The sequence below is a fragment of the Pseudochaenichthys georgianus genome, chromosome 19, assembly GCF_902827115.2.
Source record: "Pseudochaenichthys georgianus chromosome 19, fPseGeo1.2, whole genome shotgun sequence".
Taxonomy (NCBI): Eukaryota; Metazoa; Chordata; class Actinopteri; order Perciformes; family Channichthyidae; genus Pseudochaenichthys; species Pseudochaenichthys georgianus.
The window spans coordinates 14763451-14777724 of NC_047521.1; the positions used below are offsets into that span (position 1 = coordinate 14763451).

Here is a 14274-nt window from a genome sequence, read left to right on the forward strand (position 1 = left end):
TACATAATGCATGTCCAAACGAGATTCTTCAGCAGCAAATCCACAACAGGAATTTAAAGACAGACACCTGTGATCTAATAAAGTTTTATTTTCTTAGAAATGGCCAGTTTCCTGTTTAGTCTTTCTAAGAAAGTATACCCCTTTTTGAATTCCAACTAGCATCTACATAATGGTTATTGAATACTCACAATATATTAAGTCTAGATGTTATGGTACATGCATACGATTCAGGCTGCATGAGGAGCCACAGTCACCACGATACACGGGGGAGGAAGGGTAGGGACGTCTGCAGAGGAACTCATCAGTTCCAGTTCAAAGGAGCTCTGACGCCTCCTATGGAAACCCTCTCCTCAAAACACTGACTGCATCAACTTATAAACATATACACACACAACTTTCACTGTACACAATACACTCACACCTTTATACAAGGGTATGCCCCCACCTGCCATTTTAGCTAATATATCGGAGAGGGTTTTTAGTGTTTAAACGAGATTCTCTTTCACAGAAAGAACTTCACCACTGGGACATTTGAGTTTCTGCACTTTGCCTTGGAGTGGGAGGAGGGATGCTAACCAAAGAAAAATAATAATATATAATAAAATAAAAGACAATCAAATACAGTCAGCTTTTTTGCTTGAAAATACAAAACTACATGAGAAAGCATTGAAATAAAATCCATTGATCAGAACATTTTTTTTTTTTTTTAAAAGCCCAAGTGCTCCATCTCACACACACAATCTTTCTCTTTATCCACACTAGAGAGCAACATCCGCCCATCCGTTGCCTAATTACAACTGGGCAGCCAATGGGATGGCAGCTGCGAGGAAGCAGGACGTCACTTTGACAGCAGTTCTTGTGAGGAAGAAGAAGTGGGCTGGGAGCCGAGGATGAACACCGGGGGGAACTTCACACTCTGCCACCGAGCCCCTCTGCCTAGCCCCTTCCCATCTTTGTCTTCAGACTGCAATAAGAAATACTCAGTGAGGAATCTCTTGTGGCCGTTCTGTCTACTCTCAGCTCCACGGCTCCCTCTTGAGGAGTCTGTGTGTGCCTGCAGCGTGCAGCGGGGCGGAAGCCGCTTCCTCTGCAGCCTCTTCCACCTCCATCCCATCTGAGAGCGCCGCAATCACAGAGTCTCTCTGGGTCCTTATGGCTGCGAGTTGATGAGTGTGTGTAATGCGTGTCATCGTGTGCGTGCGTATGGCTGAGTGCAACGTTATGTGTTTATATGCTTATGTGGGAGGGTGTAACTGGACCGGACGCCTTCAGTTATGTTGCAGCGTGTTGGACTCGATGGGCGGCGCCGAGTCGTACAGAGTGTCCGTGTCGTGCGTTGGCTCTCCCGCCAGCGTGCAGGGGTTGGACAACGTTCCCGCTCCGCAGTCACAGAAAAACCTAAAGGGAATAAATGTCAGGGATTATAAAACGGACTCTTTTTTACCTCCATGAAGTGGCAGTCATAGAACAATTTTCAGGAAGGAACCAAATCATGTCTTACCGATCGTGCCGTATAAATTCTACATCGTGCCCTTGGTGGCATTTTTTGATGCAGTTAACACAGATGGCGTTCCTATCTGTTGTATTACAGGTGTGACATCTGGAGAGAAGGGAAACAAATAGATTTATGGCAGACATATGACCATTCTTGTACATTTAGACGATTACCAAATTAATGGAAATGAAATCATGTTTCCTAAATGCAAACATTTAATCAATCTGCTGGTCTACAAAATCAAATAAAAAAATATATATATTAGAACTTACTTCAACTTCTATTTTTATAAAAAGGTATTTGTTTAACTGTCACTAAAAACAATAGACTATAAAACTGGTTAAACATACATTTAGTATCTTATTCCTTTCACCTCTCCTTGATTTCCTGTATGCGTCGCAGCCTACCTGTAGAAGTCGTGCATGGGGTAGCTGGTGTAGCTGGAGATCTTGTAGAGGCACTGCCCTCTGCTCACTGCTTTCTCAATGGCATCCTGGTTATTCAGAATCTTATTATCTGACAGAGGGGGGCAGGAAATGAGATTAGGAAGCAGATCCTAACAGCTTGGAACCAGGCCGGTCAGAGCGGTAATGTCCAAAAAGCAGCCGTTACCTTTCATGGTGACGTTGACCCCCGAGGCCAGAAACAGGCCTCCGAAGCGATTGTTGAAGATCTGGTTGCCTTCCAGTGTGGCTGTGGCGTGGTTAGTGATTTCGATACCTGCAGCGAAGCCGTCAAAAATGCGGTTCTTGCGGAGTATCGGGTGGCTGTTGGTGCTGATCAGCACTCCGGCCTGCGCGTTTCTGAAGATGTCGTTTTCTTCCAACAGACCTAAAGAGAAAATGAAATCATGGTTCAAACTGTAGATGTGCAGGAACAAACGGCAGGGTGTGAATTTAAACGACGAAGCTCAATTGTACGTTGATAGTACGATCAAGTTTCAAGATGTTTAAGACTTTAGGCGTTTAGGTACCTCTGCCTCCGTTGAAGATGCAGATGCCTCCATCTCTGCCGTCATGAATCTTGTTTCGTCTCAGCGTGGGGTTGCTGTCAGTCTTGATCCACACCCCCGCCATGGCATTATCAAAGATCTCATTGTCCTCGATGAAGCCCAGACCTGTTGTATTAAACATCAGGGTTAGACATGCCGATACACAATCAATACATTTGGGACAAGGGGAGCAGCAGAATAGAAGATACAGACCTGAGTTGTAGACTAAAATCCCTCCGTTCTGCCCCCCCCATATCTTGTTGCGCCTGATCTTTGGGTTGCTCCCGGTCCTGTCAAGAATCAACAAAAATGTTCAGAAACATTCAGGACTTTAAAGATGCATTTCATTTGATCTACGTTAGGAGAGCACACTGCAGACTGGAGGAAGCTGTCACCTTATTTGTACACCAGAGTACATGTGATTGTAGATGTCATTGTCTTCCAACACACCGTGCCCGTTGTCATAGAAATATACACCAACCTAAAAATAGAAAAAGTCAGGCGATCACAACGTTTAGTTAATACGATTTTAGCTATACAAAATATATCCCAGAAGAGAGAGAAGACAGAAGAAGTGAGATGATGCTGAGACCGCCAGGCCTTAGTGAAAGAGCATTTTTATCATTTTTGAAAGGTGTATGTATTTTTATTACTTAACATAATTCAGTTTTTTTGTAAAAATACACAACTCTAACTCACACATACATGGTGCTGTACACATTTTGTTTCTGTCACCCAAGGTTATAGTATGATGTGCCAAATCATAACCAGATTCCTTAAGGAACCAAGAACTGTGAATGGAAATTAAGAGTCTGAATGGCTTTAATAAGTTTGATATGTTTAACTAAGTGTACAGTATTGCTGTCACTCGAGTCATTGCAGCTGCTTCTGACACGTGTAAGTCAAAACACACGAGACCACATCAGATGCAGCGATCGACTAGCCTCAGGTAAAAACTGGCTGTCAGCTGATTGGCCATGATCAGTGGCTGCTCCTATAGTCTCATGTACAGGTCAAATGTACACATTGAGCTCACAATCCATAACACCCGCAAGTCCAAAATAAATAAAATCAACATTAAAATGTGTCATGAAATAATGCACCAATTGTCTTGTGGGAAATTAAAGTAGGATATAGTGCGATTCTTTTTGAGTTGCATTGGATTTGTCCAGTAATATAGAGCACTTTGCCTGAAATCAGAGAAGATATGTTGACTTGATACAGATTTGTGGGAAGTTGTTTAAAAGCTAATGTCTATTTATGAACATACTCCTGAGTTTTCCATGACAGATCGGTCGCAAAAAGGTTTGTGTGTATGCTGTTAATTAAAAATAAATACAGTCGGAATCTGCAAGAGTAGTAATCGGCCAAGTTAATGACAATCTCTGCTCCACGTGTGTTTACAGGGTGAATGTTAGACCACGTTAATCCCACCTGCTTGCCGCTGTGGATGCGGTTCTTGCGGAGGACCGGCGTGCTGCCCGTGGTCACCCACACTCCAGCCAGGGTGTTGCTGTAAACCTCGTTCTCCTCGATCACCCCCTGGCCTTTCTCATGCTGAAACACAGAGCAGGATCAGTGTCACGCACCTCTGACGGGGCAGCGTTTCAGCTTTTCATTCAAAGCTGAAAAGTGTACTTGCTGGGGAAAGGGGAAACATTTCAACCATGTTCCAAAGGATATTTACCACATAGATGCCCCCATGCTGTCCATCGTGGATCTTGTTGTGCCGTACAATGGGGCAGCTGTTGGTTCGGATCTGGATTCCCGCCAAGGCGTTACCATAGATATCGTTACTCTCTATCAAACCCCGTCCATCTCCGAATATGTACACCCCTCCTTGGTTACCGTTGAATATAGCATTTCCCCTGGATATAAAAGGAATAAACACAACATTGGAATAAACATGCAGGTAGAGACAGAGACATCAAACTTCCTACAAAACTATTTTTTCTTCCAAAATAACATAAGTTGAACTTAACATATTTCCTGTCTCCAATAACATCACATTTTGCTCATATGTGTCTTGTGGGAAGTCTTCATCCTCACCGTATCGTTGGGTCGCTGTTGGACGTGATCCACACACCGGCAAAGTTATTGGCGTAGATTTTGTTCTCTATAAACTGCCCCCGCCCCTTCTCGTGGACGTAAATACCCCCCGTTTGGCCGTGATGGATCTCGCAGCGCACCACCGTGGGGTTGGCGTAGGCCTTCACCTCGAAGCCTGCTATGCGGTTTCTATGAATGTTACAGTTCTCAAAGTAACCCTGAAACACAGAAAGAGGAATTAGAAGTCTCAGAAGTTCCTTTGTGTCAAATGCATGAGGTAAAGCAGTTGCTGTGTATTTACCATGCCGTGGTCGAAGGTGAACACCCCCACATCTCGCCCGTGGTGGATGTGGTTACGTCTAATGATGGGATTACCGTGGTTTTTCACCCAAATTCCTGCTAGTGCATTGTTGCTGATTTCATTGTCTTCATAAATGCCCTGGAACAGACGAGAGAACATGGAGTCAGAAGCCTGCATGATATTAGTGCACGTATTGTGAACGATAGTGGTGGTAAAGAGGTAGGGGCGGACTGGGACTACAAATCAGCCCGGGACTCTCGACCGGCCCACTTCGGTACCGCCGGCCCGGGGGAGGGGGGGGTAAAATGGACTTGTATTATCACTGGCCCACCATTGTAACCACTGGCCCGGAGCATTCGTCCAAAAAAAAAATAATCGACTAATAATGAAGAAAATTAACACATATTTGGTTTATTAAAATAATGATATTGTGGTCATTGTTAAAAAATGTCTGCTATTATTATGAGTATTATTATTTGTATAATGCACTTTCTGCCTTCCTGTCATCAGGAGTTAGATATGTAATGGCTATGTAATTGATTTGATTAGAACCTTCATTATCCTAAACTGCTGGGACATTTCGCCAATACCTTTATATTGTCTACTCTTCACTTACTTGTCAGCATAGGTCGGCATTGATGTACAGAGCCGACAGAAGACCTTGTTTATGTTGGCATCATATTGAGAGGTGCAGCCAGTGACGCGTCCTAAAACCAGGAAGTAAGCTGCTGGTTCCCTCGACAAGGGTTTTGGAAAATAGCTGGAAATAAGGTCTGTGGAAAACTAACCAGTTTTATAAATGCACGTTTTGTCCGGATAATCTCCACATGTCTACCCTACTTTTATAATTTTCGAATCATAAATCTAATCGATAGATTATAAAAAAGTTTTAGGACGCGTCACTGCACCACTAGAAGCCAACTCCATCCATCAAGCTGAAACGTTCTCTCCCTCTTCTTCTCATGCTCCCTGTCACTCTCCTTTAACTCCTCCGGTGACTTTCTTTTATTTGAAGATTGTTTTTTGCACGGCGCTTGTCCGATTACCGCTGGTATTAAAAACATGTTGGCGAATGTCGGCGCGATAGTCTGTATTGAAGGAGCGCGCTCACGGGAAGCTCACGGGAGCCTGCTCCCGCTGCGCTCCGCAGCAAACAGCCGTTTGCTTTTCACCCAACAAAGACAACCGACTCACGGAACGCTATGTTGTAGCGTTAATAAACGAAACAATTTAACTAAATTGCTAGTCAAAATACCTATACTGCAGGACAATTTTTTTAAAGCAATATTTTTAGTGGCCCGAGTGGGCAAGTGGAAAGTACGTTATGCTGGCCCGGGGTGTTTAAATAGTGCTTCCGGGCCAGCGGGCCATTTAATGTCGAGCCCTGCCGGTTACTGGCCGGCCCACATCGTCCGACCGGCCCACTTCAGTACCGGCCCATCGGGATTCGTCCAGAACGTCCCGATGGCCAGTCCGCCCCTGTATAGAGGAGGATTTACCTGTGCATGATCTGTGATGTACAGTCCTACGTTTTCACAGTCACTGATGTTGCAGTGTTTGATGGTTGGACATGCTCCTTGGCCACTCACACACACAGCTGAACCCACTACAAATAAAACAGAAGCAGCACACAACGTTAGGGTTTTAAGTGACATGAACAGACAAGAGCAATCCTTAAGAAGCTGAAACAAGCAAAACTTTGTATTTCTATAAAGACTCATATCATAATTCAATTGGTAATTTTCTGATGTGATTGAGGGCTGTATTAACACATGTGCATACAGTATATCAGACAGGTCAGTAAACAGCTCAGCGTGGATAACATCAAGACTTAAGTTATTTGGAATCCAATTTTGGGGCACATTATTCATATTAAAAAATAGCATTCATTTACAGCATAAAGAAAATAAATACTAGGGCTGTACCCGAATATTCGGTCGTTGGCCCACTATTCGGTTTTCAATTTCGTTATTCGGATATTCTTTTTTTGGCAGCCGCGCTGCACTGCGGCTGCCAAATTCAATTTATTGAAATCTCCAATATCAACGTAAGAGCTTGTGCCTCTTCGGGGGGTGCCAACACTTAAACATAAACTTTATAGTTTACTTTCTCCGTCTTTATATGTAGATATTACTTTTGTCCGTTAATCTCCGCTCCTTTTGTCCGTCACGTTGTTTCCATAGCAACAACAACTTCCTGTCAACAGCGCTAACTCTCCTTCAAAATAAAAGCATGTCCATACAAAATAGGAAGCCAAGCCAAATTACACTTAAGACATATATAAAACTGCAACGAAATTAACAAACACAATATCCTTTTCATTTTCAAAGAACACAAATAGGGTTGTATACATTAACAAATAACTATAAAACAATACTGTAGAATAACAAAATTAATGCCTTGAATAAACCGAAATATACGAGTTATAAGTGGAAGTCCACACACTACTAATCTCTCCCAGGATTTATTGACAAGGTGTGCTTTGACATTTCATACAACATGGTCTGAATTAGACTATGAAGACAGTAAATCACATGAGCAGAGCTGATGGAAACTAAGCGTTATATTTATATACAACTATTTATCATGAGAATAAACTAACATATTAAGAGTTAGTTCCAAAAAAAGCTACTGCTCAGGGTTTATTAGTCCAAATGACAGATGTAGTCTTTCTTTCTGGGACATTATGAACACACTGATCAATTAGTGAAATACAAAAATTAGAGACACCGTTTCAGACTATAAAAAAAAGGAAGAACTCGACTGTTTTAACACAGGAGTACGCAAAAACAAATAAACCTGAACAATACTAGAGGAAGGATAAGTACCCTGCAGGAAATGCTACTTTTATGAGGCTAATGTTGCATCTGTCAACGCCTCTGTTCATGTCATTGCACCCATATTTAGTACAAAAGTGTTCAGTGTGCGTTACCTGTGCACGTGGAGCGGATGATGCAATGGTCGATGTTGGGGCTGCAGTTGACTGTGATCTCCAGACAGTGGTGGGCGTTATGGTGCTGCGCTGACTTATCATCGGGATTAAACTGAGGAGAGGAGAACCGCAGAGGTCAGACACTGACGACACATCAAGCTTTTTCCACCCGCCGCATCCACACAGGACGCTTCCTACGGAGGGCATTAGTGCTGCTAAAACTGTAGCTCGAACAGTCTATAACCAGGAAACAAGGATAGGTTACAACCAAAGAAACATAGAATGCTCAATACGATGTTACATCGAGTGATTTTTAACTGAACTGAAGAAAATGCAAGAGACGTAACTTTAACATTCTCAAATACATATTTACACATACATTTGTATAGCTGGTTTAACTGCATTAAAAACTCCACCCAAACATCAAACATTGTTGTAAAAATGACACCTTCCACATATCTGTCAAACATTAAACCAAGCTCTTGCGATGTGGCCTGTGAAATTAGCCATTCAAAATGTTATTTGAAAAGCTTTGTATGTAAACAAAAAAAAGGAAGACCTTTGGTAGTACATGATTATCTAAATGTGGAAACGGCTTATAGTTTTCATACCATAGTTTCAACTACAAGAGGAAAAACAAATACAAGATGGTTCCAATATTAATCCAACCATCTAATTAGCCTTTGTAAATCATAAGTAATGAAACAGGTAGTTTGGCCATTTACTGGCTCGCTGCCAACTCTACTAACTTTCCCCCCACCAGGGCCCGCCTGGGGCGAGGCTATGCTGGTTTTTGGCTGGCTCTGTCACTGCAGGGCAGGTGGTGCATGCAGATGAAGCCCTTTACCGAGATACAGGGGCAAAAAGACTTATTGCAGACCGGAGAGAGAGGAGCACCGGCAAAGGCTCCGGGAACTATCTGTCTGCCCAGTCTCTTTTTACCCTTCATCACGATTTAAAAGTCCATGCAGCACCTTCTAAAAAAAAAAAATCTTCTTGCTTGAATTCATATGAAAAAATATCACTTATCTACTTGTGTGCAACCCTCCCTGAAACTGAATGCATGATGAAGTACTCATATCAGGCAATTCTCTTTTGTAAGCAAAGCATCTTCCAAAGCTTGGTCAAAGTGTCACTTTCAAATACTCGGCATTGCTGATAGAAATGTTCAGGTTGACCACAACATTTATTTATTTTTAGTCATTTAGGAACCTGTGAGCATCATTAAAAGCCATTTTGTTTGACGTTTGCCTAATTTCTGGTTCTTTCTCACAGAAACCCAGAAAATAAGAATTGTATCCTCAACTACAAATGATAATGATGATAATTAAAAATGGGACAATGACTGCATAGGTTAACAGTGGAGCGAGAGATAAGACTATAAATAGTGTCTGTAATATTCAGCCAAGTTTGATTGAAAGTAAGTCAAATCAAGGAAAGTGTGAGAGGTTTACCTTGATAGTCATGTATCCCACATAGGCATCCTCCGAGCCCTCCATGAAGACAAACGTTGAGTCTCTAGTATTCTCTATCACCACCTTGTCTGCTACTTTACCAGGAGCTGAGAGAAAAGCAGAGAACGCTCATTAACACCCTCATACACACAGATATAAAGACCGCTGAGACAGTATCCCATCTTAAGAGAGATATTGATTGCATGCGGCTCGAGCAGCAAGGCATTAAGTACTTTCCAGTGGAGGAAACATGCTTACCTGCACCAATCATGGTGATGGGGGACTCTATATAAATCCACTCGTCTGTATAGATGCCAGAGTGGACAAAGATTAGACCGTCAAAGTGGGCCTCTTGTACTCCACCCAGCGCGTCCTCAATGGTGTCATAATACTGCAGGAGAAAGGTACAAACACTTTCAGGCAGAGTATACATTCCAGCAATTCACCATAAGGCTGTTTTGAACATGCAAGCAGGTGTTTACATTAGCTGGGCTTAGCATTGATCTCAGTGCTATGGTCAAACATGTTTATACTCAAGGGTTTCTCTTTTAGCTTTGACTTACCAACATATTCTCTCTGCCTTTGTACCTGCCGGGGTTACTGTAGAAATGCTCAGCGAAGCCTGGCTTTACATGCGCTCCTTTGTACTGCAACACAGAAAACACCAAGGTCAAGTTTCTGGTCATCACACAGAATCAGTAGGTATCCCACTAAAGGTTTGGTCGTAAAGCAAGACATTTGTTTATTTGAGGAAACAACAAAAAGCAACAGTGAGTAGATCAGTCATTTGGAGATTAGGACCCTGTAAACATAACAGAACGAGATCAACAATCACTTGAGCAAATGGCATGTTGCAAAAGTGGAATCAATTGTAATTCTCCAAATGCACATATTCTAAACTTTCATTTCTCAATTTGTCCCCTTTATTTCATTGCATTAGAGATGCCTTTCAGTTCAAGCTTCCTTAGTCACCAGCTAGAGGTCTTTATGTTTGTCTTTTCAAAGCAAAACAAATTAAGAAACATGTGTCATTTCCCCAGCTGTAACCAAAGTGCCACCAAGCTGTGACCCCAAAATCGAATCATGACTTCTGTGTACAGTTACATCTCTGGTGTGTACTAGTTGTAAACACAATCACCAAATTATTCTACTTTAAAAAGGGTCAAAGACAAACAAAAACGTCTCATTTTCTATGGAATAAATTTGCTTTGTTCTTCTTCCTGCGCTGTTAACCATCCTGCAAACTCTGAACCAAACATTATGAACAACTGGTGGCCCCAAACAACAATATGCAAATATTCCTTTTAGACTTTTAACAATAGATTCAAAAACACAGCATGATTTGCTTTAGACATAGATATCATAGTTATAAGCCATTGACAATAAGAGGTTGAACTCCTTTAAAATCTTTTCACTAAAGTATTTCCATAACATTATAATCAATAAACCAAACATGTGTTTCTCCCATTAGCCTGTGGACCTAGACAATGTTTAGTCTGTGAACAACTCTAGACTCACAAATTAAGATAACAAGATACTATTGTTGAGTTGACACAGGCTTATAGCAGCATTGCGATCTCATGTAGACATGTTGCACTGATCTGTCTGTTAATGAACAACAGAAAGCCTTCATTGTCAGCTTCTGAGGAAAACTGTTTAAGCATTTAAAAAAGGAAGAAGAAGCAGAAGGAGAGTTTTAGCAGTTACTGGTCATAAAAGGTCGACCCAAATGTCCCCGGACAAAGACACGAAGGAACAGCTTGTGAAATTCTAAGTAGCACATTATTGTTTTTAGAAATACTGACATTACACTAAAAACTACCACTTAAGCAAAGTTACATTCAAAGTCAAAAGTTGAATGCGGAAGATTTTTTAATTTAACTGCATACAGTTTATTTTTTATAAATTAAATGGATTTTTACTGTTTTACACATTTTGTGGTGATAGTTTTGCTTCCATTATTCCCAACGCATATTAAGTTATCTAAAAAAATATTTACAGATATTGATTCACTGTTGTGTGTTTGTGCCAAGTGTTCTGGCTTTACAAGCACTTGCATATTATAACCCTTGTGAGGTTCATGGATTTCATTGCAATGCCATATATGTCTTAACAGAAACTGCACATTGTTGATTTTTACATACATATGCAGAAAATGTAAATATAAACAAGTTGATGCTCTTCAGAGAGCAATTTATTCTTCTTCATGCGATAACACACAGAAAATAATGAGCGTAGACTTACCAGTTGTTGGAAGCTTTCCTTCCAGGGGTTTGGGTGTTCATGCTCCTCTGGGCTGACTTGGTAGAACTTGCCTGGCTCAGGATGCATCATGGGACGTGTGTACTCAAATACCTCCATGTATAGACGCTTCCTGGAATATTAAATAGCACATAACATTTATTTTAGTGACTGCCTTTTAATGAAATGACACGTTTCCATCTCTTGAGCAGCACTGACCATAGGATGGGGTCATTGGCTAGCTGGCTGAATCTCTTGCAGACACAAGCTGCCTGACAGAGGTCCTGTTCCAGTAAGTAGGAGAAGATCTTCAAAACAACCTCATCTGGAAGCTTCTGTTGCAGATATTGCTCTGCTGGGGCTGCTAAAAAAAAAAACACACACACACACACTCAGTGTAAGCTTTATGAAAATACATTTTTACTCCAAGCTAATTAAACCATGGAGTCATGCTATTTAATAGATTAGAAAGTAACCAGCACACACAGAAAAAAGGGGGGAAAAATCAATAAAGAAGGAAAAAAGCTAACACTATCTCCTTGCCACAGCTGCGGAGATTTAACACACACCTGGCAGGTCGTGGCTCTTACCGGACACTCGTGCCCGCTTGGCTCGATGGCCAAAGGCCTCTGTTGATGAAGTGGAAGCTCCCTGTAGAAAAAAGGGGGGAAATAGGGTATTAACCTAATGCCAAGATTCAAGCACTAAGTAATGAACTAGAAAATGTATAGCAACAAAATCATTGTGTTAAAAAAAAAAATCAATCACCATTTCTCTAATTTTAACACACATACGTTTTCAGACATGCACATTGCACGAAAAAATACATTTTGATTTGTCTAACCTCCATTGGGCCCTTGCTCGGGCAGGCAGAGGCGGTGGCAGAGGCAGCAGCGGTTCTCTTGGGAAGCAGGGTTTTGCGTCGAAGCTGGTAGGGACTGTTCTGAGCTCCTGGGCCGGACTCCTCAATAGCCATTTCTGCTGCAGCTGCTGCAGGAGCCTCCTCATCTGGACAAAAAGGAAAACAGATTTCCATACGTTAACCACTTTCTCAAGAGGCACTTCAATGCACAAAGCTGCAGTATAGACCAAAGCCACGCTATTTTTTTAAAGCACCGAGAAGCCGAATCATGATTCTTTTGCTTAATACACAACTTAGCGGTCTCCAATAATTTCAGCCAACACTATGGTCTGCATTCAGCTCACATGCTGTATGCGCAAGCTAACAGACAGGGTAATAGATGGTAAGGCAGACAAAGGTTAGTGATTGATAATGGCAGATGCACCCCCTGCAGCCCCGTTGCGAGTCTTTAATGTCTAGCCATTCACAGCTGAGATCAGAGAGTGTGCATTTGTGTCTGTGTCCAATATGTGCAGGATCAGAGACATCTTATTTGCTACTGTCAAATTATGGACCGCAGATCAAGTCGATAAAACGTGCAGCTAATGGCTAAAAACTGAACTGCGTAGCTGGCAAATCCGCGGTGTAAACAAATCGAGCTACGGCTAGCAAGCTCAGAGAACAAGGAAGAGGATGTGGGTTCACTCTGCTGGCTATGTTAGCTTTTAACTTCAAGCACAGTAATTAGACTCGATGAATTCACCAAACACACGCCGTATCATCTATCATAGCTGATCTTGTGTGGCCTCTTATAGCTGGGGCAGCTAGCTAGCATTGCACCCATTCGCTGCTAATGTTTTTGTTAACGTTACACCCCAAAAATGGCAGTCCAAAGACGCCGCAGATTTACACCCTCAGAATCGTTAGTGACAGCTGGGAATGCGACGGCCGAGAAGACACGCAAATTGTAGTCAACACGTATGAAGACTACCCCTTTATCCCTAACTGAAGTTACCTGAATGTGCGCTATTAACGTTAAAGGTTTAGCTAAATACGCATTACGTTGGGCAAAGACAACCCCCAACCTCAACATAACCTGGTGAGCTAGCTAGCGGTGTTAGCTAGCCCCAATCACTCAAGCCAAACAAAGCGCGGCCTGGCCTAAACCACAGAACAAGAAGCCTCGGTGTTTCCTGCTGAACCAGCCGTGGAGACTTGACCGGCAACACAAGCTGGCGTTATGTGAAGACTGTTACCGCCTGACACCGCGTTGTTACATAATTGTCTGACTGTGGCCTAGCTTACCTCTATCCCCGTTGTTCCGTTCGGGCTGCACCGGGCGCGGCCTCGACACTCGCCTGGGTCTCCTGTTGGTGGCTCTGACGGAGTTCATCTGGGGAGTTGGTTGTTGAAAAATAGACTGCTTTCCTCGACCGCCCGCTTCTAAATTTAGCTATCGACCCAAACTACCACCCTCACAGCCCTTTTCCCGGATACACCCAAGCAATTGCGATCACAAACCCGTTGGTATTTGGGGTATTATCGCTTTTTTTCTCCTCCGTGGTGGTACAGCTCCCCCCGTATCGCTGCTCGGTGCCAGCTCCGTCTCAGTCTGTAGCAGGAGGAGCCATTAACCCACACGGGAAACAATCGCGAGAAAAAAAGAGCAGAGTATCCTCTCAACCAATCAGCTTTGGCGTTATATAATATACGTCTGCAGCGACCAACCAGCCGCCTCATATCAGACGACTTGACAAACCTTTTTGTTGGGGTTCGGGATCGGTCAAGCGGCGATTTGATCAATGCACAGGCAATGATAATGCTAAAAATAATACATTTTGCAGCCCCCATTGTTAGTGATACATAAAGAGAGATATACTCTAATATTAAACAAAGCATTTCAACAGTGGCCCATTATTAACAAAGAGCATAGCTGTGATGTTGTCCAATTGTCTTTCTCTCTAATTGAT

General features: G+C 42.4%; 1 protein-coding gene across 3 annotated transcripts; it reads right to left on the minus strand.

Moving 5' to 3' along the window:
* Positions 1 to 70: 70 nt before the first annotated feature.
* fbxo11b (F-box protein 11b) lies at positions 71 to 13930 on the minus strand. Of its 3 annotated transcripts, none has more exons than XM_034107432.2 (21): positions 13610 to 13930; positions 12308 to 12471; positions 12054 to 12114; positions 11683 to 11827; positions 11467 to 11596; positions 9786 to 9869; positions 9481 to 9613; positions 9223 to 9329; positions 7769 to 7880; positions 6336 to 6442; positions 4837 to 4974; positions 4536 to 4753; positions 4174 to 4354; positions 3921 to 4043; positions 2882 to 2967; positions 2700 to 2776; positions 2469 to 2612; positions 2108 to 2326; positions 1903 to 2011; positions 1502 to 1600; positions 71 to 1398 (listed from the first exon to the last, which is right to left on the minus strand). In XM_034107432.2, exons 1-21 carry the CDS (start codon positions 13695 to 13697, stop codon positions 1269 to 1271), a joined length of 2655 nt encoding a protein of 884 aa, XP_033963323.1. In that variant the 5' UTR covers positions 13698 to 13930; the 3' UTR covers positions 71 to 1268. The 3 variants fall into 3 exon arrangements, with proteins under 3 accessions (XP_033963323.1, XP_033963322.1, XP_033963321.1); XM_034107431.2 differs by having other exon boundaries at positions 11683 to 11824; positions 12033 to 12114; XM_034107430.2 differs by having other exon boundaries at positions 12033 to 12114.
* Between the last annotated feature and the right edge of the window lie 344 nt (positions 13931 to 14274).

Bases quoted from the DNA above. Each gene is read 5' to 3' on its own strand.
- fbxo11b (XM_034107430.2), bottom strand. From the start codon at position 13,697: ATGAACTCCGTCAGAGCCACCAACAGGAGACCCAGGCGAGTGTCGAGG. The intron at 11,828-12,032 runs GTGTGTGTTAAA...TTTTTTTTTTAG, and splicing joins TAAGAGCCACGACCTGCCAG to CAGCCCCAGCAGAGCAATAT. The intron at 4,754-4,836 runs GTAAATACACAG...TCTGTGTTTCAG, and splicing joins TCACCTTCGACCACGGCATG to GGTTACTTTGAGAACTGTAA.